At 51.8% G+C, this 27,235-nt stretch overlaps 8 protein-coding genes across 8 annotated transcripts; 3 read left to right on the forward strand and 5 right to left on the reverse strand.

The window, feature by feature from the left end:
• The first annotated feature begins 59 nt into the window (after positions 1-59).
• On the forward strand, positions 60-2,643 carry lysF (homoaconitase LysF). Its single transcript, XM_040897651.1, has one exon. The coding sequence runs from the start codon at positions 100-102 to the stop codon at positions 2,407-2,409; it is 2,310 nt and encodes a 769-aa protein (XP_040750091.1). The 5' UTR covers positions 60-99; the 3' UTR covers positions 2,410-2,643.
• Positions 2,626-6,977, forward strand: P175DRAFT_0525482 (ankyrin repeat protein; the record flags this gene model as incomplete). The annotated part of the gene is made up of 3 exons (XM_040899414.1): positions 2,626-3,248; positions 3,389-3,990; positions 4,062-6,977. Exons 1-3 carry the CDS (start codon positions 2,891-2,893, stop codon positions 6,975-6,977), a joined length of 3,876 nt encoding a protein of 1,291 aa, XP_040750092.1. The 5' UTR covers positions 2,626-2,890.
• An 808-nt stretch (positions 6,978-7,785) lies between these two features.
• On the reverse strand, positions 7,786-16,513 carry P175DRAFT_0518148 (formin sepA; the record flags this gene model as incomplete). The annotated part of the gene is made up of 20 exons (XM_040899037.1): positions 7,786-8,099; positions 8,181-9,784; positions 9,863-9,978; positions 11,451-11,766; positions 11,813-13,600; positions 13,637-13,744; positions 13,766-13,791; positions 13,819-14,226; positions 14,257-14,420; positions 14,448-14,709; positions 14,743-14,776; positions 14,804-14,883; positions 14,905-15,073; positions 15,113-15,177; positions 15,208-15,222; positions 15,250-15,321; positions 15,361-15,441; positions 15,466-15,505; positions 15,545-15,720; positions 15,757-16,513. The coding sequence occupies 20 exons, from the start codon at positions 16,511-16,513 to the stop codon at positions 8,081-8,083; spliced, it is 6,300 nt and encodes a 2,099-aa protein (XP_040750093.1). The 3' UTR covers positions 7,786-8,080.
• A 760-nt stretch (positions 16,514-17,273) lies between these two features.
• Positions 17,274-17,811, forward strand: P175DRAFT_0442120 (uncharacterized protein; the record flags this gene model as incomplete). Its single annotated transcript, XM_040894104.1, has 2 exons — positions 17,274-17,300; positions 17,389-17,811. The coding sequence occupies 2 exons, from the start codon at positions 17,274-17,276 to the stop codon at positions 17,809-17,811; spliced, it is 450 nt and encodes a 149-aa protein (XP_040750094.1).
• A 436-nt stretch (positions 17,812-18,247) lies between these two features.
• On the reverse strand, positions 18,248-19,733 carry fdh (formate dehydrogenase (NAD+) FDH1; the record flags this gene model as incomplete). Its single annotated transcript, XM_040894172.1, has 4 exons — positions 18,248-18,594; positions 18,704-19,248; positions 19,334-19,509; positions 19,575-19,733. 4 exons carry the CDS (start codon positions 19,731-19,733, stop codon positions 18,248-18,250), a joined length of 1,227 nt encoding a protein of 408 aa, XP_040750095.1.
• Positions 19,734-20,334: 601 nt separating this feature from the next.
• Positions 20,335-23,539, reverse strand: P175DRAFT_0463584 (leucine--tRNA ligase NAM2). Its single transcript, XM_040894819.1, has 2 exons — positions 22,919-23,539; positions 20,335-22,815 (listed from the first exon to the last, which is right to left on the reverse strand). Exons 1-2 carry the CDS (start codon positions 23,474-23,476, stop codon positions 20,431-20,433), a joined length of 2,943 nt encoding a protein of 980 aa, XP_040750096.1. The 5' UTR covers positions 23,477-23,539; the 3' UTR covers positions 20,335-20,430.
• Positions 23,540-23,884: 345 nt separating this feature from the next.
• P175DRAFT_0495072 (sucrase/ferredoxin-like domain-containing protein) lies at positions 23,885-24,844 on the reverse strand (the record flags this gene model as incomplete). The annotated part of the gene is made up of 2 exons (XM_040896050.1): positions 23,885-24,589; positions 24,650-24,844. The coding sequence occupies 2 exons, from the start codon at positions 24,842-24,844 to the stop codon at positions 23,885-23,887; spliced, it is 900 nt and encodes a 299-aa protein (XP_040750097.1).
• A 681-nt stretch (positions 24,845-25,525) lies between these two features.
• On the reverse strand, positions 25,526-26,861 carry P175DRAFT_0495073 (CAAX prenyl protease RCE1; the record flags this gene model as incomplete). Its single annotated transcript, XM_040896051.1, has 4 exons — positions 25,526-26,059; positions 26,118-26,498; positions 26,675-26,715; positions 26,807-26,861. 4 exons carry the CDS (start codon positions 26,859-26,861, stop codon positions 25,526-25,528), a joined length of 1,011 nt encoding a protein of 336 aa, XP_040750098.1.
• Positions 26,862-27,235: the final 374 nt, after the last annotated feature.

The raw sequence follows: 27,235 nt of genomic DNA on the forward strand, positions 1-27,235 counted from the left end.
AAAAGCAATCATGACGGTGAGTATCCTCTGTCATGGTGTCTTAAATAAGGGATGTACACACCTTCAGGCCCGTATCTAACATATATACAGTCCCGATTGATGTCGCCAAACGGCCTTGTCCGCCGATGGGCGCTCCTGCGCTCCTCGAAGAATCTCCAGCGACGAGCATTCGCCTCCACCAGACGCCATCTCCAGGATGTTTTCCAATCGCAGTTGGATAATCCTGCCTCTGCGGCGATCTTTTCGACCCTCCAGAGCTCCCGGGCCGTACCTCAGACCCTGACCGAAAAAATAGTCCAGAAATACTCCGTGGGACTGGGGAAGGACAAGTTCGTCAAGTCTGGCGACTATGTCACAATTTCGCCGCACCGCTGCATGACTCACGATAACTCGTGGCCTGTGGCCCTCAAGTTCATGTCTATTGGAGCTTCCCGCCTGCACAACCCCGATCAAATTGTCATGACCCTTGACCATGACGTTCAGAACAAGTCGGACAAGAACCTACAGAAGTACCGCCAAATCGAAGAATTTGCCAAGCACCATGGAGTAGAATTCTACCCTGCTGGGAGAGGTATTGGTCATCAGATCATGGTGGAAGAAGGCTATGCCTGGCCCGGAACTCTCGTGGTGGCGTCTGACAGTCACAGTAACATGTACGGAGGTGTTGGCTGTCTAGGAACCCCCATTGTGAGAACCGATGGAGCTAGTATTTGGGCGACAGGCAAGACCTGGTGGCAGATCCCTCCCGTGGCCAAGGTCACCTTCACCGGAATCCTGCCCACAGGTGTGACCGGTAAAGATGTGATTGTTGCGCTTTGTGGCTTATTTGACAAGGACGACGTCTTGAACCACGCCATTGAGTTCACTGGATCGGAAGAAACGATGCGAAGTCTCTCCGTGGATAACCGTTTGACAATCGCCAACATGACAACTGAGTGGGGTGCGCTTTCTGGGTTGTTCCCCATCGACAACGTGCTGAAGGGATGGTTAAGGGGCAAGGCTACAACCGCGGCTATGGGCCTGGCAGACGGTCCTTTCAAGACCCTGGCTGCCGACCGTTTCACGCACCCCATCCTGGAACAGCTTTTCGAGAACCCACTGACTGCGGATAAGGGCGCGAAGTACGCCAAGGAGCTCTTCCTTGACCTCTCTACCCTCACTCCTTACGTCTCTGGACCAAACTCCGTCAAGATCGCCACCCCCCTCAAGGAGCTTGAGGCCCAGGACATCAAGGTCAACAAGGCCTATCTCGTCTCCTGCACAAACTCCCGAGCTTCTGACATTGCTGCCGCTGCCGCGGTATTCAAGGAGGCTGCCGAAAAGAACGGAGGCAAGATCCCTAAGATTGCCGACGGTGTGAAATTCTACATTGCTGCCGCCTCGATTCCTGAGCAGTTGGCTGCTGAGGGTGCTGGAGACTGGCAAACACTCTTGGAAGCCGGGGCCACAGCCCTTCCTGCCGGATGCGGACCATGTATCGGAATGGGCCAGGGTCTTCTTGAACCCGGGGAGGTTGGTATTAGTGCTTCCAATCGCAACTTCAAAGGCCGTATGGGCAGTACGGATGCGAAGGCTTATCTGGGAAGCCCCGAGGTGGTCGCTGCCAGCGCTCTGAGTGGAAAGCTTAGCGGTCCTGGCTGGTACCAGTCCCCGGAGGGCTGGACTGAAGTTGTGCGAGGGGAGGGCGACGGTATCCGGGAAGAAGACCGGATGCTTACCGCTGAGCAGGCCCTGGAAAAGATCATTGGCCAACTGGATGACCTTGTCGCTGATGGTGAGAAGCGTTTCGCTTCTGAAACCCCAGCTGTTGAGGAATCCGAGGGAGCTCTGACCGAGGTCTACCCTGGCTTCCCCGAGCGTGTCTCTGGCGAGATTGTTTTCTGCGATGCAGATAACATCAATACCGATGGTATCTACCCCGGCAAGTATACCTACCAGGATGACGTGCCACCGGAGACCATGGCTAAGGTCTGCATGGAAAATTATGACACTACATTTTCTTCCATTGCAAAGGAGGGGGATATCCTGGTCAGTGGCTTCAACTTTGGTTGTGGAAGCTCCCGAGAACAGGCAGCAACTGCTATTCTGGCAAAGAAGATCCCGCTGGTGGTGTCTGGAAGCTTCGGCAATATTTTCTCTCGTAACAGCATCAACAATGCTCTGATGGGACTCGAAGTTCCACGCCTGGTCAGCCGCCTCCGTGAGACCTTTGGCTCTGGGGACAAGGTTCTCACCCGCCGCACCGGCTGGACTCTCACCTGGGATGTGCGGAGGAGCCAGATCGAGGTCCAGGAAGGACAGGATGGCCCCAAGTGGACACACAAGGTCGGAGAGCTCCCACCAAACGTCCAGGAGATCATCGCCAAGGGTGGTCTCGAGAAATGGGTCAAGAATGCCATCGGAGCATAAAGCAAACAGGCTTTTCTCGCCAATACTGGAGTAAAGTAGGGAGGCTCTACGCGTGTTCTATTATACCCAACGTTTCACCCTTTATTTTGAACAGCATTGATGGATTGGTTGACTTTTTTTTTTCGCTTTTGGACTTCCATTGTAACCTTGAAAGGCAGTGTGATTGAGATGATTACCGTGTTGGATGTGTATACATACCAAAAAGCGATTTCGTGGCAGCAATCTAGATTAGAGATTGGATTTGAACATATACTCGATACTACTTTATTCTCCCGGTTACATTTCTGGTCCTGTCTGCGTCCTTGCTGACTTCAATGCTGGTTTTTGGCCTGTCCAAGTGCATAAGTGAACGGTGCCGCCCCTTTTATGAGGGCTGGGACATTCATGGATTGCTGAACTCTGGTGATTCCTTCTCTCTTTCTAGTCATTACCACCTCTTTGTATAAGCCTGCAACCTTGGCTTCTAACCCAAGTTATTAAAATGACCGTTCCGACCAGCACCAATCCGCTGTCTCTTGACGCGGACGAAACCATGCGGCAGGCAGTTGATCGGTTCCGCACGCGCATGACGGCCGCCAACTGGCAGTTCATCCAGGACCGCATCCGTGAGATTGACGCCCGCGGACTAGCAACTGAGAAGGAGAAAATCTGCATGATGCAGACATGGCGTAATTTTGAGGAACTAGACCGAGATAACATGTCCGCCCACAGTGACCCCAACGCGCACTACAAAAGCAATCAATTCCGGCAGACGCGGGAGCTGGCTGCGGTGCCCGCGCTGCTGGCCGAGGACACACGCCCCCTGTTCGCCCTGGACGGGCTCTACCCACCACGGCTCTGTACAGCGGAAGCCCGCCGGCTCTTCCTGGAAGCTGCGAACAAAAGAAGCTGAATGAGAACAGGCTGGAGCATAATTTACTATTCTCGGGCAGTATCTACAGCACCTGAGAGGGATGTGTACTTTGCTCCTCGTTACAAGCTGACCACAACTCGTTCGTTCTATGGGGGCAGTGCACAACGCCCACTCTGACTCCCGGTATGTCTCAGCCTCACTCAACCACCCACCGATCTCTTCAGAGTACTTATTTCAATCTGCTGGTCGATTTATTCTCCCAAATCTGTTTTCACTCTGGTGCTGCGATTAACGAGTCAGGGGATCATGGTCCCTACTCGGCCGTCCCCATGGATCCTATCTCTGCCTTTGGGGTGGCTTCGGGAGCAGTCCAGATTGTCCAGGCTATTTCCGATACATTGATTGGACTGTCAGCTCTACGTGGGAAATACTTGAATGCAGATCGCACCATTGCCTGCCTGGAACAGGAGTTGCGCACGGTAAAAGCTGCAATCAGACAGCTCGAGGATTGGACAAGAGGCAGTTTCCATGATTCACATGAATACCATGAAAGTCTTGACGTTGCGCTCGATGGCTGTCGCGCAGTCATGGAAGCCCTTGCGGATGAGATTTCTGCGCTGACCCAAGGCCTGTCGGTCAGCGAGAATGGAATGGGGATGCGAGCCCGCATACGAGTTATCTGGAAGGAAGATGTCATGAAAGGACATCAAGAGCGTCTTCACTCACAGGTGATTGCCCTGCACTTACTTGTGCAAGCATGCCAATGGTGAGGACACTCCAGTAATACAACGTAAAACAGGGTGTTAACAGCTCATATCTTAGCAAAACCCTTGCCCAGCAAGTCGAATTGTTACGTCGGACAGAAAATCGCCGCAAAATATGGAAAGTTGCCGACGATGCTGCGACCCTCCGGTCCTCGAACAGGTACGCCGTTTCCCGAGCCGATACAGCTTCCAGCTTGAGCCAACGCGAGTCCACAACGGGTGATACTACTGTCTTTGATTTCGATGGGACTTTGGCCGCATCTATGCCATACCAATGCACACCCCGGGAATCTCAGCAACGGCCCGAAATATGGTCAACCACGGGTAGTGGCAGTCAAAGCCAAACGACGGACGAAGGCTACGCAAGTGGTTTCGCAACCAGTACCACCACCACACGGACTAGTAGTTTAGCATTACCCTCTCACCCATCCAGTGCGATCAGTCCAACTCTCGGACAAAGCAACAGCGTCGGGTTAAGACCTACGGCTCGTTTCCCAACTACAAACCAAACGCGAAGAACCAAGTCCGATTCTAATTATACTTCCGGACTAGATCGTGCCTCAAAATCAAGACGCGAATTGTTCCCAAAGTTCCAGTCTATCATTCGCCGGCTCAGTCAAGCCAGTCTCAAACCGAACGCCTCTCCGCGGATCCCCACACGAGGTCTAACGGGGGGTTCTGCAGCAGGAGCAGCAGCCAGCAGACAATATGATAAAGATGTCAATACCAGCATCGACCTTACCTCTCCTGACGGTGCGAGAGCCCCTCTGATTGTCAAGACTGCCCAATCGGGTACAAGGCCTGACGTGGAGAGATTAATTGAAAGCGGATGTGACTTGGAAGCTAAGCACCTCCAGTCCCGTCGAACAGCTCTCCTCGTAGCAGCACATTGCGGCAACGAGGCTGTTGTCGATCTTTTGATTCATAAAGGTGCTCGTCTTGATGTTGCAGATGGGTCGGTTTCCACCGCTCTACATCTCGCCGCATCGCGTGGTCATTGTGGAGTTCTCGAATTACTTCTTTGGGAGGGCTTGAGCGTGGAGGCTCGAGATGCCAGGGGCCGGACACCTCTCTGGATTGCTGCTGGACGAGGTCAGGTGGAGGCTACACATATGCTACTCTCCTTTAACGCAAAGGTCAACGCCCGGGCTGAAACACAGATGACTGCTCTGCATGCAGCCGCTATGCGAGGCGATGAGGCCATTGTCAAGCTTTTAATTCGCGGCGGTGCGGATGTAGAAGCGAAGGACGGTACGACGATGGCAGCCTTGCATTATGCTTGCGAAAATGGTCATGTTGGTGTAATCAAGATTCTTCTTGACAACAAGGCAAGTATCGATATACCTGGTTGTGACCGCAGGACGCCTCTCATCTGTGCAGCGGCAGCTGGTGGGCTTTCAGTCACTCAGCTTCTCCTGGATAAGAAGGCATCTAGTCGGTGCGTCGATGACAGTGGCATGACTGCCCTCCACTGGGCTGCGTATAACGGACATGCAGATGTCGTAGACGTCCTCAGTCGCAGAAAAAGCTCGCTGACAAAGGTGAATATTGCAGAGCGGACGGCTCTCCACGTGGCGGCGATGAACTCACAGTTCGCTGTTGTGGAGCTGCTGCTCCGCAAGGCGATGCCTTTAGAGTCGCGATGTCAGTCCGGTTTCACAGCACTGCACTACGCGTGTCTTGCGAACAGCACTGAGATATCAAGGCTCCTGCTCATGTCGGGCGCAGACATTGAAGCTCAAATGAAGGGGGAGTTACAACGACGGCCTGTGCATATCGCGGCGACCCAGGGGTCGATGGGCCTCCTAAATCTTCTCTGCGACAAAGGTGCCTCTCTAGAGTCCCGAGATGCATTGGGATACCGAGCGTTGAGTGCCGCATCCCGATCTGGCCACGCTGCCGCTGTTCAGAATCTTCTCGACCGCGGGTCTCCCGTGCATCTACCGTTCGAAGCCTGGTCTCGAGACGATTCTCCGCTATGTCTGGCTGCAATGGGTGGACATCTTCCTATCGTCACCCTTCTTCTTCAGCGTGGTGCATCTGTACTAAAACAAGATGAGAACGACTGGTGGCCATACCAGTATGCAGCCTACCATGGACATCCGCGCGTTCTCGAGGTCCTCCTATCCCGGAGCCTCGCTGAGTTGTCTATCCGGGGGGAGACTTTAAGGCTACCATTCGATGGGATTGGTTTCGCGCCCTCCGCCGATATTTCCGAGGAGCGCAAAAGAAAGGTGATGTATTTACTTTTTCAGGCTCAGCAACAGCCAGAGTCCCTTGTCCGAGAAACCACGTTTCCCGGGAGTTCTCTTTTTCCCACAGAACCCCACCAAACAACGTCAGGAGTACGGAGAGTGAGCCATATACGCATGCAGCCATGCGTGTCTTCTTTAACGCCTGTGCTAGAAAGCACACACAGATCTGCCCCGATCCCTGCGCAGGAACTTCCAAGCACGCTAGAGCAAGGGCTGCCCGCAAGCCGATCCCAGACACCAGAACGCATGCACCGTCCACCAAACGCGGAAGAACCACGAAACATTCTCAACTCCCAAGATCCCGATCCAGCATTCGCAGAATATTCAGAGCCCTCGCGCCTAGAGTTCGAACAGATCATACAACCCCCTTATTCCTGGGACCGCCAGCCATCGCAACCCCTGCCACACCCTCCAAGTCCACCACCCCTTAGCCACCCTACCCCCACCCGCGAAGGTAGAATCGAGCCCGCCAACCTTCTCCCTAAAAACGAGGGTCTCAGGCTGGGACGATCAGTACTTGGCAGCCCAGACCCAGCCGCAGCCGCAGCCTCAGCCATTGGTCCAGGTCCAGGTCCAGGTCCGAATGAGGCGGCTGGGGACGCGAACGTAAGGGCCAACTCGGGCTGGGAAACGGACTCGGAGTCGATGACTTCGGTATACACTGCCTCAGAAGGCGCCGCCGAACTTCCAGCCTGACATAATGAATGAATGATGAACCCAACAGACTCTCACAACTGTAATCACTACGTGTCCATCTACCTAGGTCGTGTACAAACCACGAATAGTATACCCCTATACATAATGAATTAACGAGTTGGATCAAGACAGCCACTTTTCTCTGAGACAGACTTATTCATCACACATCCATACATCCATACATACATACATATATACATATATATAGATTTACATATAGCCCAAAGGTATATTGGTACTACTCACTGCCCTGGCCTGACATGGCCAGATAACCTGTAGCCCTCAACCAAGCCAATCAGGTACATAGTCAACTCCAACGCAAGTCCCTACATTCCTTCCATTCCAACTCAACCAGCCGCAACAATATACGGAGTACACAGAAAGAAACCCCCGCTTCCCTCCCCTTGCAGACCACCAGTCAGTGCTACCGTGAGCTCACAGCACAGAGAAAGAAGAGAAACAGGGCAGTATCCCGTAAGAATCACAAAATAAGCCCCAGCCCTAGCTAGCGCCTCTCTTTCTTTTGTCTTTCTTTCCGCTTGCAAGCTTAGAATAAGAAACGGCCTTGCATTCAGACAGACACATCCATCATCATCATCATCATCATCATAGAACGGGAAGAAAATAACAAGCATTGATAATATATACCTTGTTACTAGTCAGTCAGCTTTGCTTAGTAGTCATAATAGATGGATGGTTACCAAGCTAGGTATATATACATATATACATACATATCAACAATAGATGCGAGACTAGAATCAGTCAGTCAATCAACAATCCATAACAGAATTCCTGTTCTCTGTTCATTCTTACTGCTTTATTTGGTCTGGTCTACTCGATCTATCTATATCTATATCTATATCTATATCTAGAAAGATACATAATATATCTACAGGGATACCTTCTGAGGCATCGTCAAGCTCTCTTGCTATTGTTACATATTGTACATTATCTAATATCCGTGAAATAGTACAGCCGGGAGCTTCAGCATCACTATGGGTCGAGGAGGGTATAATTCTCGACCGGACGTTTCCTCTCCAGAGCGAAGAAGAGAAACACACACACAATGTGATCTCCAGAACAAGGTCCAGGAAGAGAAAACATCACTTCCCCACGCAAAACCTACACCACTTTCGTTAATCACCATTTGCGAAGAAGGCTGGTTTTTTTGCGGAGTAAAGGGAGAGAGCAGGCTGCACTTACTTTTCAAAGACCACGCCCAGAACATCCTCGACGTCTCCGCTCTCGCCCTTGCCTGTGATCGCGGCGAGTGTGTCCGCAGCGAAGCGCAGATGTTCTGCGGCGGTTACGATGTCCACTTCGGATTCGATGGCGTTCGTGGCGGAAGGGGTAGAGGTTCGTGGCGTTCTGGGAGAAGAGGCGGCGGTGGTTTGGGCTAGGAAATCGTCCAGACTTTCCAGGCATCTTTGTAAATTAGTGCTTTGTCGATGTGTGACTCCGAGAGAGTCTTCCCAATAGGATCGGTCGTATTGTCCGTTTGCGTCTCCTTCTAGTCCGGCCGGGGTGGCCATTTCTTCGAACGTTGTGATGAGGCCCCTGAGGAAAACCGACCACGAGTCCTGCGCGGGACGGCGAGATCCGGCGTGGTCGTCGAGGTCCAGGCAGGAGATGCCAAAGATGCGCCGCATCGGCACCTCGGGCAAGAGCTGGCGGACTGCCGATGCAAGATCGCGCGGGGCTTGGCCGGGCCATTCGCTGCAGTCCTGTGGTGACGGGAGCCGGTCACATTTGTTGATTGCAACGATCACATTCTTGCCTGCATGGACGCACTCGTTGGCGGCGTCAACCACGTCCGGCTCCACGGCAAGTCGGTACCGCGGTCCATCACCTCCAGCCCCATCCTCGACCGAAATCACCACCACCACGACATCGGACTCCAACGCGCGGGCTCGGGCTCGTCGGATTCCCTCCTGCTCCACGGCGCCAATCATCACCACCGAGACCCCACCATCATCCCCAGCCGCAGACGCGGACGCGGACGCGGACCGGATCCCCGCCATATCCCCCAACTTGCAGTACCACCCATCCAAATCAATCCCGACGTCCACGATATCCCGGGTGGTCCCTTCTTCCGTGCTAACGATAGCCGCTTCCCGACCCACAACCCGATTCAGCAGAGAACTCTTCCCCGCATTAGGCGCGCCGAGCAGCGCAACCTTAATCCCATGGCGCATTAACTCACCCTTGGAGGCATTCTGGATATGAAGCGCAATCTGGCCGCGCAGCGCACGCACCTGGCCCGCCACAGACAGAACCAACTCATCCGAGGACTCGTCAAAGTGCTGGTCCTCCGAGAAATCAATCAGGGCCTCCATTTCCCCGCGCGCATAGAGTAGCTGCTGCCGCCACCGTTCGTAGCGGTTCGATAGCGCATCGCTCGCGCCCCGCACTGCAAGTCGACGCTGCTGCTCTGTGTCCGCAACTAGGGTATCCCCTAGCGCTTCGATCTGCGGAAGGTCAAGCCTGTTGTTCATGAACGCTCGCCGGGTGAATTCCCCCGGTTCCGCGTAGCGAATGACACGGCCATCGTCCTTGCCTACGCTTGCAATAGCAGCGAGGACCGATCTAACAATTGCAGGCCCACCATGCAGATGGAACTCCAGGACATCCTCTCCCGTGACTGTCTTGGGCCCCGGGAAATATAGGACCAAAGCGCCGGCATCTAGAACGGAGGAAGCGCCGGAGGGCTCTGCGGATGATGATGATGATGATGGATCGTAAAGGGTGCGTACGGCGGCAACGCGAGGCCGAGGGAGTGGGGATTTGGGGCACAGTGCTTGGTACACCTAAGAAAATCAGGAAACAAAACGATATTAGCGATTGGGGCAGTCGGAAATAGAGGACTTTTGCGATCCTAGCCGTACCGAGACACACGAGGGCCCAGACACCCGCACCACCGCAATTGCAGCCCTACCTGGGGCCGTGGAAAGCGCATATATGGTGGAATCCCCGTCGAAGATCAACCGAGCAGACTGTGACGCTGAGAAACATCGGGGTTGGGTTCTCGGTTGAAGAGACGAGCTCGGCGCAGACCGGAGTAGGTGCGCATTATTTAGAGGTCGATTCCATGCCGGGCGAAAGGGAATTGCAACCCACCGCAGGTGTCGGAACGGAGATGTCCGCATACGCGGTTAGAAGTCAGAGAAATAGGAAGAACCCTTTCAAGCCAAATTCGACGACAGAAAATCCTCAATTCGAGGAGATCATGCAGGTCGCGAAGTGGAAGTCGACCACGTGTCACGTGACTATCTGTCCAGTCGAATCGGACTATCCCCAATTAGGAAACCGTACAAGTTGCAACGCCAGAAAGAAATCTGAAGCAGTCAATCAGTCCAGGAGAAGAATTTATTTTATATCAAAACTATCTACCTGTCATAAGACGATAATGCGAGAATATATATAAATCACTTCGCCACGCCTGCGTGCCGAATAACAGAACCGTGCGCTCAATTCTTCATGGATATAACCAGACAGACCAGACATCAACAAGGATAGGTGGAAGAGAAGTTATGTACAGGGACGGCAATCGTCTCAGACGTGGGATGAAGAAAGAGAAATGAAATGAAGAAGGAGCAAAAAAAAGAAAGAGAAAGAAAGGCTTTGAAGATCAGATCAGAAACAACGTACTCTCGAAAGAAATGCATCGGGGAAAAGGAACACGGGGAAGGAAGAGATGATCATAACATCAACCCTGATCCCGTCACGCTAGTTAGCAGAAGAAAGAGCGTGAAAGACATATAAAAAAAAAAAGGAAAAGAAAGAGAGAGAGAGAGAGAGAGAGAGGGAAAGAACGAAAAGGGAAAAGGGTCGAAGAAATATTATACATTTAATGGCATAGTAAAGGGGTTCTCCGAGACGACATCCGCTGGTCTATCAAACATTATATTAGAAAAGGGTTAGAAGGGTTAGGGCGGTTGATGCTTTCTTTTGCTGGTTTCTTTTCCTCGCAACAACGAAAGGAAATCGAGCATGATATCGCTTCGACAGCTGTGGACTAGCTTCACGAAGGACTATTGTGGTTGGTTTCGTCGCCATACATGGGAACTGATTGACCAGCAGTGGATAAGATAATCGATGGAGGATTGGCAGTTGGGTCTTCTCCGTTGGGCGAACCGGGAAGAGCCAAATCATCTGGTTCTCCCAGCTCCGTGTGGGGGGTAGAAGCTGGCTCGGCGACAGGCGATAAAGGAGTAGCATCGTTGCTATCTTTACTTCCGCTGGTTGCCCCATTACGCCTCCTCAGCCGACGCTTTCGTCGTTCTTCTTCCGCACTTTCTCGTCGCCTCCGAATGCGGTCTCCATCAACATTATCTCTGAGACCTTGGAGCATGCTTGCTGCTCGGTCTGCCACATCCTCGCTTTCCGACACAGGCTGCGAGCTGCCCGTCTCGGAGTCCTGGGGTGGAGGACTCAATAGCCCAGACTCATTAGAGTTGGCATCGCCAGAGCCACCATTCTCGCCGTCAGTGCCGTCCGCTGGGCTGTCGGTGCTTGCTAGATCTGGCATCTGTCCCGAGGCAATGCGAACCTGATGCCGCTCCTTCAATCTCGCACGGCGACGACGGTCCCGCTGATCCCTCGCTTGAGGGGCAGCGGCACGTAGCTTCTCCAGAAGCGAATCCATGGCTCCGCTAGTTACAGGTGAGGCAGGAACATCACCGCCTGCGCCCGTGCCATTGGCGAGACCAGCGTTAATACGCTTACGGGCCAATGACGCATCGGTGCGTTTTCTGGTCTCTTCCAATGTTACGTTCTTCTCCTTGGATTTCTAAAAAAAAAAAAAAAAAAAAAAAATCAATCAACGTTAGCCATACTGACAGAATCTCCGACAAAAAAAAAAAAAGCCTTTTGCTTACCTTCCACTCTTGCAAGAATGCAGCCAACTTCGCGAAGAAGTCTCGTCGCGCTCCATCGTCGGTATTATCTTCACCATAGAATACCATGATATCATCATAAGACTTCACCATCTCATCCAGATAGAGCTGCATCTGCTCAGCCTTGCGTCTAGCATCTTTCATGCTACGTTGAGTTATCTGGCTGACACGGTCCTGGGGGTGGAACTTCTTCGAGTCACTAAGATTGCCTGCGTCCAAACTTGCCTGTACATTCTTAATGTTGTCAATATACTTCTTCGCATCGGTTCGGAGTTGATCAACGTTGAGTTTCTGGAGACCAATGACTCCATTAATTTCGTCCACAAAGCCCTCCCATTCAGGGTACTGGTTTCGGACAATACGTTCGACAAGATCCGCGAATGTGGTCTCGTTTTTGTCATCCTTGACCATACCAAGACGGGCGAGGGAGCTCAGCTTAAATCCTTGCGCTTGCTTATTGGCATCGTTCATGAAATTACCAATATCCAAGATCAGGCCAAGAACATTCATCAAAGCAACCGAGTCTCTCAAAGACTCGCTCACTCTCACGACATCTTGCAGCTTGGCGGAGAGATGTTCATAGTCCGGTTCAAAAGTGCGTGTTAACGCAAGAGCACGCATTCTTGCCTTCCAGTAGTGGTTGAGTTCGAAAGCGGTGAAAAGATAGATCTGATCTTCGCGAGTCAGTTCACCTGGATCCTGTTCCCGCTCTGAGCTGGCAGCATCAGGGCCGGTCCAATCCTTGCTATACGTCGCCATCAGTTTGGAGACATTTTCTGGAATCGTGCACAGCTCATCCCGTTGCAAGAAGTCCATGACCACCTGATTATCCAGGATTTCTGGGTCACAATGAATGATTCTCCGGACGACGTCTTCTGCAGGGAACTGAGAAAACTTGGACAGAGCAATCTGGAAGTTCTTCGACAGGTCATTGGAAATAATCTGTTTCTTGTCTTTGCGTTGCTTGGCGCCTGTACCGGCTCCAAAAATCTTTGTTTCCTTGGCCATGAAAAGCCTTTCAACCTCATCCAGTACACCCTTCTTGGCCAACTCCGTATATTTTTCTTCTTTTTCCTGGGGAGTGGGTGCGTGAGACGCCCACACCGTGACCTGCGGAGTATCGACCTTGTCCCAATGCAGTGCCTTGAGCTTCTTCTTAGGTCTAATAGAGGGCATAAGACTCATAGCATGAGATGGACCGTTTTGAGAAGCCAAGTAGTTTGCTCTCCATCCTCCAATTACTGTGCCAGGAGGAGGCGGCGGGGGAGGGGCGCCAAGTGCACCACCTGGGGGCGGGGGAGGAGGCGGCGGGGGAGGCATTCCACCGAATCCACCGGGAGGAGGAGGTGGCGGAGGCGGAGGAGGAAGTCTCGCCCCAGCCCCTGGAGGTGGAGGAGGAGGGGGTGGCGGAGGCGGAGGTGGAGCTCCAGCGGCAAGTCCTGGGGGCGGAGGAGGCGGCGGTGGTGGTGGTGGAGGAGGAGGAGGAAGTCCCGCGCCAGCCCCTGGAGGAGGAGGAGGAGGAGGTGGTGGTGGTGGTGGTGGAGGAGGCGGAGGGGGCCCACCAGCTGAATCCCCAGCTTTCTTCGCATCAACGGCTGGTTCCTCGGCCTTGGAGGTAGCATCATCTCCTTCAAGTCCTTTAGACTCAGCTGGCTTGAGAGTTTCCGTCCCATCTTCGGCATCAATCTTGGGGACTTTAGCGGCGATTTCACCGATGAGGCCTGTTGCCTGCGCTGGATCTATGCGCGGCCGATGGAAATCCACAAGGCGCGCTTTTTCATAGATAAGTTCGCTGCTTTCGTTTCCTTGAATCAGTCCTTGCTCCTCCGTAACGGTGTCGTCCATGTCCTCCATGCCCTGCATATAGGTTCTCTTGCGGTAAACCGACCCCACAGGATTGATGCTAAGATTGCGACGGGCTTGTTCCTCAAAGTCCTCGCTAGGACCAGCATCACCATCCATCTGCTCCCGAAGTTCACGCAGCCGATCTGAAGGACCGTGCTGACCCCAGACCTTGCCCTCCAACTTGAACTGAGTCTTTGTTCTCTCTAGCTGCTTCTCCAATCTATGTAGCAATCTTTCCCGGTCTAGAATTCCCCGCATCTGCGCGGGATCAATCTCGGCTTCCGGTAGATTGGTCTTCTTGGCATTCGAAGCGGCAATATCTTGGGCATCTCGAAGCATAAGATAAAGCTCTCTGGTCTCAAGCTCGTTCCGCTGCAATTCTTGAGCACGAAGCCTCTGAACGTCAACGAGTTCTGCCTTGACCATGTCGTTTTGTCTAGTCTGAAGCTCGATGATACTGGTCTGTTCGTCGATCTGCTTCTGGAGCTTCTTGACCAAGCCTTCCGCGCCTAACTCGACCTGAGCCTTCATCTCATCACGTTCAGCGAGTGCAGCCTCTGCAATCTGTCGGGCTTCGAGGGATTCATCGTATGCCTGCCTTGCTTCGGCGTCTGTATGAAGTCTGTCTAACAAACTCTGTACGGTAAAGGTCAATCCTTGTCGGAGGTCGAGATCAGGTAGTCTTCGATCCATAGCAACATAGCTGAGCATGGCATCCACGAGCTGATACATTCGAAGACCATCTTCGCCTGAGTTTTCGCGGATCAAAAGAAGATGTTGTAGAGCAGAGAGGAAATAGTCATGGGCTCGGGTTCCTTGGATCCTGGTCGTAATGGCGTCCGTGATTTGCATCGGGTCGCTCATGTCCTTCACCTCACCCTCGATACTGTCCTTCATACTACTGCCCTCCCGCTGTAGGAGATCTTCATAGTCAATGGCTTCATTCTCTCGGAAGGTCTCGATCTGCTTATCGATAACCTCATATTGGAAGCCTTCCATCTTTGTCAGCAGGCGCTTGATGCCACAAGAAGTAAACTGCGCTCGGATATGACAGCGGAGCTGTAAGTCATGCTCCGGAGCATCCACCAACATGTTGATCAGGATCATGGTAGAAACAGCATATTCCATGAGGAGGTTCTCCATCCCAATCCCACCACTGCGATACTCTTCGCTGGCACCGACCAAACTGCCCATCTTGCCACGCCCATCGATGGTCACCTCAACGATGCGCATCCAGGCATCAAAGCGGCCAGTTTCGCCATGCTGGTTCTTCACATGGTCCATAGCTTGGAGGACCTTCTGGTGGCCATGTCCTTCAGCCCAATGGCAGAGGAAGGTAAGAACCTCGCTAACGAGCTTCCTCGTGTTCAAACGGGGAGAGAGTAGAGAGCTAACTAGGGCCACAATGATCTGCTGATGGTCTAAAGCATCATCCGCGCCATACTTGTTGTTCATCAAGGCTTTGAGACACTTGACGATATCGTACTCACGGTCCAAATCCTTGTCTCCCGAGGGGGGCGCGGGGACGGGACCCGAGACCTTCTTGCGATTGATCTTCGCAAGGACATTCGTGAGCGCGATCTGGCCTTGCGCCTCGACAAAAGCTTTCACCCAGCTGATCGGTTGCGTTCGCAGGCTGACACTCAAACTCGCCAGTTGTTTGGAAGTAATAGAATCGTCCATGACTTTTTTGACATACCACTCCGGGCTACCTTCCTCGTCGGCTCGCTCAAGGATCCCCGATGGACCGTCATATCCATGCGTTTGGCGGGCATTTTGTCTTCGTTTCTGCTCTCCTTGAAGTTCCGTCAATCGATCTTGGTGGACCAGCGTCCATTTCTTCGCTGCCGGGTAGGCCATCATTTGTCGTCTGGCTTGCTCAGGGAGATTTTGCCAACCTCGCTTCTGCATTAATTCCAGGAACAACTGATCCACGACCCGGTCATCTCTGGGCCTCGTCAGGTACTGCTCCGGATTCTGCGTGACCCTGGCAGGTGGAGCAGCTGAAGGCCATGCGGATTGCGCAGTCGAGGGTCGACTCGAATTTGCACTGGGGAGAAAGGTACTCCGATCGGCAGATTGCGAAGTCGTCAGTGTACGCGCTGAATTATCCGAGGGAAAGTAGCTTGAACCACGTGTATTTGACGAGGGGGACGAATGAACGCTGGCTTGGTCAATAGACATGCGAGAATTGGATGAAGAATCCGCGGTCGAGGACGAATGGTGACTGAATCCAGTATTGGCGGCCGCGCTCCCCGGTCTCCCCCATTGCTGATATCGCGGACCCCTATCCCCCGTAGCACTTGAGCTCATTGCCATATTCGAAGCGTGTGGTGGAGGCCGGGGCCCCGTAGGATGTGAATATTGTGGATTATCGCGCATATTGGATGAATTCAACGATGGGTATTGGTGATAGTCCGCACTTTTCGATAGGAGGCCTGGTGACGGATCCTTTCGAGGGGAGGTGTCAGGCTTTGAAAGATAATCGATCGGGATGGGCGATTTGTTCTCGGTTGAGAGACTGTCGAAAGGTATAGCAGTGATGACACCAGCGGTCATGGAAAGCCCCGCGGGGTCTATATCGTTGGGGAAGTCTACAGACTGGATGGAGGAGCGTTTCGAGTGTCGCGACGAACGGGAACCAGCAGCACTTCCAGGAGGGGCGAGACTCTCCCAGCTTCCGTGCGCATCATACCGATCGTCACCAGCTCTTTCCTTATGCAGCTTCCTTCCAAAAAACGATTTGCCCGCCGAAGTCTGTCTAGATTTATCAGAGGCGGATGTGGTCGTTGGCATCTTGACGAGCGTCGCTGGGGAGATGCAGAGCGCGCAGCATGAGCGTCGTCCACGGCGCACACAAGTGGACGGTGTGGTTGGTTCACTCCCTCAACCAGATAAGAAGAACAACCCTCGCTCCAAAAACTCCGGGCCCAAAAAAAAACGGTGACATCCAAGTTCACAACGAGCGATGATATTTTGTCACTAAGTCGTCGCCGCTCCGTTATGGGTTAGAACGAGAGAGGGGAGGGCCACAAATAAACGGTTTACCTTTCCCTTCCTCCGTTGCCCGACAGACATCCGGAGAACAACCCCTGTAAATAAAAATTCAATCTGCCTGAACACCCAAAAACGAGGGTATAATAAACGCTGGGACCTCTTTTCTCAGTAACGCCATTTAGGGGCGGGCTGAGGGGGAAAGGGAAGCGGCGGCTCTAGAACAGCGCGGTAGGAATGCCAGTCACGTGTAATGCGATGGCTGCCTCAGGCGCCACGGCTAGACGCCATCGTCACGTGGCGGCCGTCGTCCGCGCCATCGCCGGAAACAGAAGACGAGAGCGACGACAATCTTGAGAACGAGAGGAGATGAAGATGCGATTCGCTGTGCACTCGGTCGAACCACGGGTTGTATAGTCAATTACTGGTTTTGCTTTCCCATTTGGTGGCAGTCTGGGGAGGTCATGACAACCGCTTGTCGGAAGCCGCTGTGAATGTACAAAGTTTACTGCTGCCTTGCGCGAGCTCAAGACAAGAGAGAATCTCAAGTCAATCAAATACAATGGGGTCTGCATCTAACCTTGCAAAGGTATGTACCTATCAGCGCTTTTTATTTTTATTTTATGTTATTTTTTGATTTCTAACATACTTGCCTGCCCCCTTGGTTTACCGAGTAGACCCTTCTTATCCCGGCAGTGATCTCCCTAACACTCTACGTTCTCATATCCTTCGTAATCGTCCCATTCTTCCGCCGTTACCACCAACGATACTCTCAGTATCTCCCGCTCGAAACCATCTCAGCACACACCTCCTCTCTCCGAGACCGCATTGCCGATGCCGTGATGCGCCGGTTCCTCCCGTCCTCTTGGCGAGAGCAAGCACACCTCCCAGACGCCCACGACAACATCAGTATTCTCGACGAGGAAGGCGAAATCATGGTGGGCATGAATGTGGATCCCGCCCACCGAGAAGCGCTCGAGCGACGACGCAGTACAGCTGCCGATGACAGTCGGCTGAGCCGGGACCTCGAGGAAGGGTTCATGGACGACAGCGAGGAGGAAGACGAGGAAGGGGATCGCGATCGCGGGCGTCGCCATTAAGTTTACATTTCTCTGCATTCGATTTGTATATACGTGCGAATGGGTTATCACTTCTGGCGTTTTTTGTTTTAGGGAAAGTTGAGCAGCAGCATCTTACAAGCGTGTTGTGCTAGACATGTTCCTGGCATTGTTAACTAGTCCTTCTCTGCATATTCTCACAATATATATATATATATATACTATAGACTAGCATATATCTACCTAATTATGCTTCTGTTATTCCTTTCTTAAGCCATGGGGTTATTTTAGAATTCAACAAAAATATATAGAGAGAGAAAAAGATTGGCTACTACTTCGATGTAAAAAAAAAAAAAAAAAAAAAAAATGCAATACGCCAATAATACAGTTCATTTAAAGAAAGAAAAAAAAAAAGCAAAGTCATTCATTTCATAATCCCAAATAGTAATGTGTTTTTTTTTTTATCTTCCTCCCAAATCTAAGCCTTGTTGCGCTGGCCATAAGCCCGCGTGACATAGTCGCCACCTTGGACGATCAGGTCCTCGGGTCGGTAGTCGTGGCGGCCAGAGAAGTAGCTGTCCAGGATGGCCTTGGTGCCATTGGCATAACGGATCTGAGCATCGATGGAGGTGCCGGACATGTGGGGGACCATGGCGTTACCACCGCCCCATGGGTGCTCGGCATAGCGCAGAGGGTGGTCCAGCGGAGCGGGCTGGGGGAACCAGACGTCACCGCCGTAGCCGCGGAGGTGGCCGGACTTGAGGGCAGCAGCGACGTCTTCCTTGACGACGATAGCGCCACGGGCGGTGTTGATGAGCCAGGAGCCTTTAGGAAGAAAAGAGAGAGAGAGAGAGAAAAAAAAGTCAGTACGCTGCTGTTGCATAGGTAGGGAAAAAATGGGGGAAAAGGAAAAGAAAATGGGATGCTAGCTTACCAGGCTTCATCTTGGAAATGAGGTCCTTGTTGAACAGACCGTAGGTCGTCTCGTGGAGAGGGCAGTTGATGGTGACAACGTCACACTGCGCAAGCATCTCCTCGAGACTCTCGACGCGGCGGCACCCAATCGCCTTCTCGACCTCGGGCTGCAGCGGTTGGTAATCGTAGTAGAGGAGCTCCTTGCAGTCGAAGGGGGCGAGACGGCGGAGCACACGCTCACCGATACGGCCAACGCCGACGGTACCGACGACCTTGTTCTCGAGGTCGAATTCGTTCTTGGCAGCGGCAGCAACGTCCCAGCCGCCGTTGCGGATCTGGTCGTGGGCGGGAACGAAGTTGCGGACCAGAATGAGGATGGTCATGACGACGTGCTCGGCGACGGAAACGACATTGCTACCGGTGACTTCGGCAACGGTGATACCGCCGTTCGTCTTATTGGCGGCGTTCAGGTCGACGTGGTCCGAGCCAATGCCAGCAGTGATGGCGATCTTGAGGTTCTTGGCCTTGGCCAGACGCTCAGCGGTGAGGTATCCGGGGTGGAAGCTGAAGTAAGTCAGCTGCTAGACTGAAGAAATGGGGTGAAAAAAAGAAAAAAAAAGAAAAAGAAAAAGAAAAAGCTGTTACTCACGGAGTTGTGATGATCACCTCGGCATCAACAAGCTCTTTGTCAAAGGTAGAGTTCTCGCCCTCCTTGTCGGAGGTGGTGATCAGCGTGTGGCCCTGGTCCTCGAGCCACTTCCTCAGGCCCAGCTCGTTCTCTGTGGTTCCGAGGAGACCAGGCTGTTGTTTGGCGTGCTCTCCACCCTAGTATATGGTCAGCATTGGATGCGATCGAGGAGGAGAGATCCGGTTGAGAGAGAGGAACTCACATCATAGAGGACCATAAGAACTTTGCCCTGTAGACGTGCAGAAGCAGTTAGCAAACGAGCTCCGCGAGCCGCATTATTTGCCAATGCGGAGACCCTGAACGGGCGAAGAGTGGTGGCAGGCCGTCGGAGTTGACGGGAGAAAGAGCGCAGAAATACCATTTTGAAAGATCAATTGAAGGGATAGTGGTGGAATAAAATAGCGAGGGGCTGTTTTCCAGGGTCAGTATATAGAGGGAGACAGTGTGGAGAATAGGCAAGATGTCTGACCAAATGCGGGTATTGAAATTGGATGGAAGTAGATTGAGAGGATAGAAAAGATTGATTGAGAGGATTGAGAAGATTCCAAGACTCGAATATATACCTCTATCGTAAGGTGGGTTGAGGGCTTTTCTCCGCATGGGATACTCTATGCGGGGAACCTCAAGTCGAAGGATATTTTGGCTTCATTTAGTTAGGTGGTACCTACGAAGTACCTACGAAGTACCTACAAAGTACCTACAAAGTACCACGGAGTAGTGTTCAGGTATTCGTATTGTCTGGCTTCCCCTCGTGAGGGGTACGAGGTCAGTGCGGGGCTGACAGAATGTACCCCTCACCAATTCTTCTTGATTGTCATCTCAACTACTAAGAAGTACCAATATTTGGACACTCAGATAATAGTTGAGAGATGAGGGGAAACTCCCCCATTCTCCTCACTACTCGATAGTAGTAAGTGTAGTGGTACCTTAGAGAAGCGGTATTACTTAAACTAGGTAGAGAGGAATTTTAAGAGTATTTGAGAATTTCTAATTTACACGGCTTGATAAAAAATACAATGAGTTGGTCTATTGCAACCTCAAGAAGCAAGAGAAAGAACCTAGAACACCACGTTGACCAATTTTCCTCCCTTGACCACAATCACCCGTCTGCGTTTCTCCCAGTCATTCTTTTCCCGTAACCAAGTGCGCCCTTCTTCCGTCTCTAGAATGTGCCGGATAATCCACTCCTGTTCCTCCGTGGCCGTCGTCGTGGGCGACACTGGGCGGGGAACGGTGGCCGTGAATCGAAGCTTGCCATTAATCTGCACCGCGACGATTTGACCTCCGCGTGCAGAAAGAGCATCCGCTTGTTCCGTGCTCAACAGAGGGGTAGGCCATGGGCAATCGAATATCGCCGGCACCACGCGCCCCGATACTTTTGGCACCGCAGCCGCATGAAGGATCTCCCAGCATTCAGAGGCCAAGGCCGGCGCAATAGGAGCCAATAGACGCAAAAGAGAGGAAACGGTGAGGTAGAGGACGAGTGGTGAGGTGGGGGGTGACGATAAGAGGGAATTCGTCAGCTTGGTTAGGTCAGAGATGACCGTGTTGAGCCCGTAGGGGTTGTTCTCAATGCAGTTGGTGACGGAGCAGATGGTTCGGTGAGTGGAAAGAACCGCTTCGGCGTCATTGTCGCCCAGGCTCTGCAATTGATCCGCAAGGCGTGCTACAAGATCAACGACCGCGCTCGAGTCACCTTGCCCTGACTCCAAGGGCGATGAGCTAATAAAGCTCTGCTGTGCGTCCAGGACAAGGTTCCAAAGTCGGCCAAACCAACGCTCAATGCCAACAATCTTTGTCTCATCCCACTCCAGTACCTCGCTTACTGGAGCGGAGAAGAGAACGTGGGCGCGGATGGCATCCGCGCCGTGCTTGGCAGCGCACGTCGTCGGATCCACGCCGTTCTGTTTGCTCTTGGACATCTTCTCAAATGAGACATTAGGAGTGACCGCAGTGCCTTTGATGAATGGTCTATCGGGGTTGGAAAGATCTAGTTCAGAAGGCAGAAGGAATCGGCCCGTGGATGGTTCAGAGAAAGTCTTGCCGTGAACCATGCCCTGGGAAAGGAGGGTTTTGAATGGCTCTTGTGCTGCACCTGTGCGGGCTTCATCCGGGAACAAATCGGTGCTGGCTAGGAATTTGTAGATGAATCGGGCGTAGAGCAGATGGAGAATAGCGTGCTCGACACCACCAATGTAGATGTCGACTGGCCGTGCCACCGAAGGAGAGAAAGGCTCCTGTTTGTTTTTAGGATCCAGGAACCGTAGGTAATACCACGAAGAATCGACAAATGTATCCATCGTGTCAGTGTCCCGCTTAGCTGCTCCGCCACAGCTCGGACACTGGGTGTTCACCCACTCCTCAGACCACTCGAGGGGATTCCCTCGTTTCCCTTTTAGCCAGTCACCCTCTATCTCAGGTAGCTTTACTGGAAGGTCCTTTTCTGGCACGGGGACAGGACCGCAGTCTCCGCAGTGAATGATGGGGATTGGAGCTCCCCAGTAACGCTGTCGACTGATCAACCAATCCCTTAGTCTCCACTGCTCCACAAAGTCGCCGCCACCAGTGGCCTTGAGATCATTTACGATCTGTTTCCCAGCCTCGCGGGAGTGAAGACCGTGGTATTTACCGCATCTTGAGTTTAGAACCCCTTCCTGTGTAATGGGTTTCGCGCTATCAGAGCCAGATTCAGCCTCAATTACGAGAGATATCGAGCTAGGATTCGCGTTCTCCTTGAAGAACAGGAAGTCCCTAGAATCATGACCCGGAACCCCCATCACAGCACCTTCACCGTAATCACTCAGAACGTAGGGTGCTACAAACACCGGTAAGGATGGAGCGATGTGAGGACTTTCCGGGTCAATGGCGCGCAGCGGATGTGTCACACTAACGTTCGACAGTTTATAACCAGCCTTAGAGTCAGGTGGGAACGACGCTGCCTCCTGCAGGAACTTTTGCAATCCCTCGTCTTTCTTTGCCGCCTCTAGAACAATGGGATGATCCAGCGCGAGTGCGAGGTACTCAACTCCGTAGAGCGTATCAGGGCGGGTAGTAAAAACCTCAATATCTACATGTTGGCCGCCGTTGCCCTCAACAACAAGAGGAAACTTGATCTTCGCGCCGTACGATTTCCCGAGCCAGTTCCGCTGCATAGACAGCACGCGCTCTGGCCATCCATCGGCCAGGGAATCCAAATCCTTCAACAACGTTTCTTTAAATGCCGTAATGCGGAAGAACCACTGTCTCAGCTTCAGCTTCTCAACTCTCGCTCCGGATCGCCATGAGAAGCCATTCGCATCGACCTGTTCGTTCGCCAGCACCGTTTTGTCTATCGGATCATAGTTGACCATAGCTTCAGCCTGGTACGCCAGGTCTTTCTCGTACAGCCTCAGAAACAGTCGTTGAGTGTGCTCGTAAAATTCCGGATTGCACGTCGCAATTTCCTAATATAACCAAACCCCGTTAGCAGCCCAGATCAGCCCAAGACACCCACCCATCTCTCAACTGCCTAGCCTACTTGGCTAAAGGGAAAGAAATCCCACATACCCGATCCCAGTTAAACGAAGTCGAAATCTTCCGTAGTTGTTCCTTCATCTTCGCGATGTTATCCATGGTCCATTTCGCCGGATCAATCCCTCGCTCAATCGCCGCGTTTTCTGCCGGGAGCCCAAACGCATCCCACCCCATGGGATGCAACACCTCATGTCCACGCATTCTATAAAACCGCGCCAACAGGTCAGAGATCGTATACACCCGTAAATGACCCATATGCAGCGTTCCAGACGGATAAGGAAACATGGAAAGAACATAGAATTTGGGCTTTTCACTTCCGTCGGGTTCCCGGGTTCCCTGCGTGTGGGAGGATCCTCCTTCGGTCAATCCAACGCCCCCCGCTCCATCTGCTTGCCATTTCGCTTGCCATTTCTTGTCCAGAGCTCGTAGGTCGAGTCTCCCGGGTTTCGCGGGTGTGGTCGTAGAGGCTAGATGGCGGTGGTAACAGCTCGAACCTAGGAACGGTAGTGGACGGGATAGGTTGGTTTTCCATGCGCCGGGCGCCAGGGGCGTCCGGGACGGACTCAATCGGAATCGGGCGAGGTATTGCATATTATCCGATTAATCATCCTGCCCTGGGATAATGGAATTGGGCCACGGACGAGGTGGGAGAGAGGAATTGCATTTGTGATAAACTTGCTCAATCGCGGTGACGCTTGTTTTTTTGGAGATATTTAACCTAATAGGGATTAGCGCAATTTTCCAATATATATCGGAGTTCTTTGTAGTTACTCTTAGATAACTATGTATTATTCACCAGCTTTATGGGTTATCTGGCTGGATTCAAGAGTTATTTAGTTATTATTAATATTTTAGCTTATACGGACGGAAGATTTGGATCAAGTTTCTGTCATGAAGTGGTCATCATCTTTTTCTAGAAAATTTTCTTGAGTTTACACTATATATCTACCTATATACATACACGGACTCTCGGGACTGTACACGTCCAAAGATACCCATCTATAATCGCAAAATAGTCCCATCTTGGTCTATCCCTCCTCTAAAGTGATCCGATACCACCCTTCCATTCAATATGGTCTCCTCCACAATGCCTTCAACATGCCTTGGCTCGATACGTCCATACCAGATACCCTTGCCCGCCAGCGGATGAGGAACAGTCGAATCTCCATACTTCATGCCGTTAGGGATATATACAATGACGTTACCAGCATATTTGTGTCCGCCGATATGACTGATTAGTCCGATATAAGCACGATCGGGACTATCAACGACGCCTTCGTCCGTGCCGGGAGATGTGAATATTCCCCTAGCTTCTAAAACCTCCTGAAACTGCTTTTCTAGAACTGGCGCCATCACCCCGCATCGCATGTCCCGGCCGCCATGACCACATATCAGGATGACTGGGGAGTGGTGTAGCTCGACCGCGTCTGGGAATTTAGATGCTAACTCGGGCTTGCGGAGTAGATCATGCTGTCGGGATTCGGGGAGGGACTCAGCCATTGCGCTGAGTCTTGTAGGGAGAAGAAACGCCTCTACGAATGTCGAGAGGTCAGGGATTGTATTCGATGGTTCTGGGGCCTGGACAGGGATCGAAGGGAAGTATTTGAAGCTAGGGAAGAGGAAGGCCGAGGCGGTGTTGGCAGAGGGAGGAGAGCTGGGAGAGGGCGACAAAGAAGAATTGGAAATCATAATATTATTGAACGGCTGGTCCCGCGTACAGATTAGCCACGTACTATATGAGTGAGATAAAATGATGCAACTTACATCCGCGTATATGCCCCCCCGGCCCATTAGGCCCTTCAAACCCCTGACAAGCTCTCCCCAGCTTTGGTCCTTCCCATCATCTTCAATGCGACTTGTCCAATCTCTTTGTCCCGTACATATGACTATCTGTTGCGCATAGGCTGCCATCGTCCCATTTAGCGCTTGGTCATAATCTAGCGGAAGCCCCTCGGGCATTGCCGGGGTCGTAGGACATGAGCAGGTAGGCTCTGGACAGGTTTCCGCGACAGGAAACGGCGGAGGGATGTGAAGGGGGATCCGTCCAGAGCCCAAAAGGCACCTGGTGCTTGAGAAGGGCCGGATTGCTGCAGCTGTTGTTCTAGTGGTTTTGTTCCTGGCGCACGAAGGAGCCGGGAGCATTAAGCTCGTGAATCGTGCCCGCATCGCTTATATTAAATTTGAGGAGAAAGGCGCAAGATCGAATCTACTGAATTAAAAAGGCATTAGGGAGTAACGGCGTTTTAAAGTAGGGTGAATGGTTGGTAACCCGAGTGCATCTGATGGATGAGAAAAAACAAGACACCCCGAGCACTCCGAGGCCGAGTCGGAGATAAAAGATGCCCGCCGAGAACCAAAATAAAACTACACCTATAAGTACTCGAAGCTTCTCAAACAATAACATCAACTTTGAAATCTTGTACAATGAATATTAACATTAACTCATATGATGTAGAATTATAATAACATATTTGGGCAGCCATTATCATGATTTTCGTAGCCAAGCACCAGTCATTACCTCCCTACCAATGCCTACAGGCTGACTGGTTACGGAAGCATCAGGTCCGATAAGAGGACCAGGAACTGAACATGGGACCGAAAGGATAAAGACAACGATACGTGTAGACAAGAGGATCCTGCTCACTTGGTCTGGCTCGTGAAGTCAACCAGTGCATAGGCAGAGTTTGTTAAGGGCCACAGCATATAATAGAAGCCAATAGCCCCTGTAATGAGAAGGGAGTAATATGCAGTACTCCAACCAATGCCTAGCTGACCGTATGTATACACGGAACCCTGGTTAGAATATTCTTTACCTTTAACCAGGGGATGTTTCACCGCAATGGGACCCTCGACTCTTCCCCAGAGTCGGGGAAGTCCGCACCAATTACAGAAGGTGTGCACCAAGATGACAGCCAGGAGAGAACCAGTTCGAAGATAAAGAAAGGTTGCATACCAACCGAAGACGGTGGTATACCCAAACTGAAAAATGGAGCGAAACATGGAGGCAAGAATTGAGGTATCCGGGTGAGTCAATCGGAACTCATAGAAATGGTGAACATGTGCAATCCCAAAATATAAAGGGGATATGAAAACAATGCGGCCTGGACTGATCTTGGCGAGAAGATGAAGAGGGATTATGGCAGACCGGAACATGATCTCCTCTGTGATCGGGCCCTGCATCTCATCGTAAGTCGGGTTATTATTCCATCCTGGGCCTGTGGACTAGACTTACTGCGACGTAGTTTCTCCATCCGATCCAGCCCCGAAGTGTCTCGGAGACCTTGCTTCCGTTGACCCATTCTCTCCATTCTCCTTCGGCAATCCCCCTTTCGAAAAGGGGGCCGGTGAAGAGAATGGCCGTTAGAAGTAAGCTCTGAAAGACCTCCGATAAGCCGATGGGCCACCATCCCATGAGTTTGAGGGCACCAAAGAAGGAGACATTGTTCTTCGCAGTAATGAGCCATAGAACAGCCAAGGTACAGATAATACATGATAGGGTTACCGCCCTGATCCTGGCTCTGATCACGGAGGGTGCATCTCGACTGAGTGTAGCGGATGGCCGCGTAGCGGAAGATACGTAGAATGGGATCACGTAGATCAGCGTTAAGCAGATCTAGAACGCGTGCATTAGCACCTGTTTAAGAAGACAAATCTTTGGAATAAGAGGAATCGGATCCAGTGTGCTCCGACTACCCCTTTACCTATGTTGCCTTCTCCTTTTATGAGCAGCGCAACCGAACTATTTTTATAGAAGCGCCGAGAATTAACGCTAGGACCAGCAGAACTTACAGAAATACCAGCGGCTGCCTGGGCCGAAATAACCGGTTCTTCTGGGACGAACGGTTAAAAAAAAATGAAACAACGAAGACGATCAAATGAAAATAGGAAGAACTAGATCAACATTTCTGGGGTGTAACCTACCATCCTGTCTCGAGTACAGAGTCTTCAGACGCGCAACAAGACCGACGGGTGCCATTTCCCTCTCTTCCAGGCAACACGGTTGACGTTCGGAACGAAAGACAATCCGTAGCTAAAGAATGAATATATGAGGATTAACCACCCTAGGGAAATAACTGCATCCAAACAGTTTAGATGAAAATATAGACAAGTTGTGCTGGACGAAGTCTAGTGGTTGATGAGGCCAGTCTCTTTGCTGAGTCGAGCTGATAGAAACAGACAAAGAAAAGGCACGAAAAATGCCTGACAAGCAAGGCATCAATCCCACACCCAACTTTCCATGGTTGAGTCTCGCTGGTATTTTTGGTTCTGTACCTCATCGAATCTTAACGTCCTTTCATCATTTATTCTTTCATTTCCATCATTATCATTATCATGTTTTTGTATTTCATT

The sequence above is a fragment of the Aspergillus ochraceoroseus genome (genome assembly GCF_002846915.1).
Source record: "Aspergillus ochraceoroseus IBT 24754 chromosome Unknown P175scaffold_7, whole genome shotgun sequence".
Taxonomy (NCBI): Eukaryota; Fungi; Ascomycota; class Eurotiomycetes; order Eurotiales; family Aspergillaceae; genus Aspergillus; species Aspergillus ochraceoroseus.

Bases quoted from the DNA above. Each gene is read 5' to 3' on its own strand.
- lysF (XM_040897651.1), top strand. From the start codon at position 100: ATGTCGCCAAACGGCCTTGTCCGCCGATGGGCGCTCCTGCGCTCCTCG.
- P175DRAFT_0463584 (XM_040894819.1), bottom strand. From the start codon at position 23,476: ATGCAATACCTCGCCCGATTCCGATTGAGTCCGTCCCGGACGCCCCTG. The intron at 22,816-22,918 runs GTATGTGGGATT...TGGTTATATTAG, and splicing joins CTTCGTTTAACTGGGATCGG to GAAATTGCGACGTGCAATCC.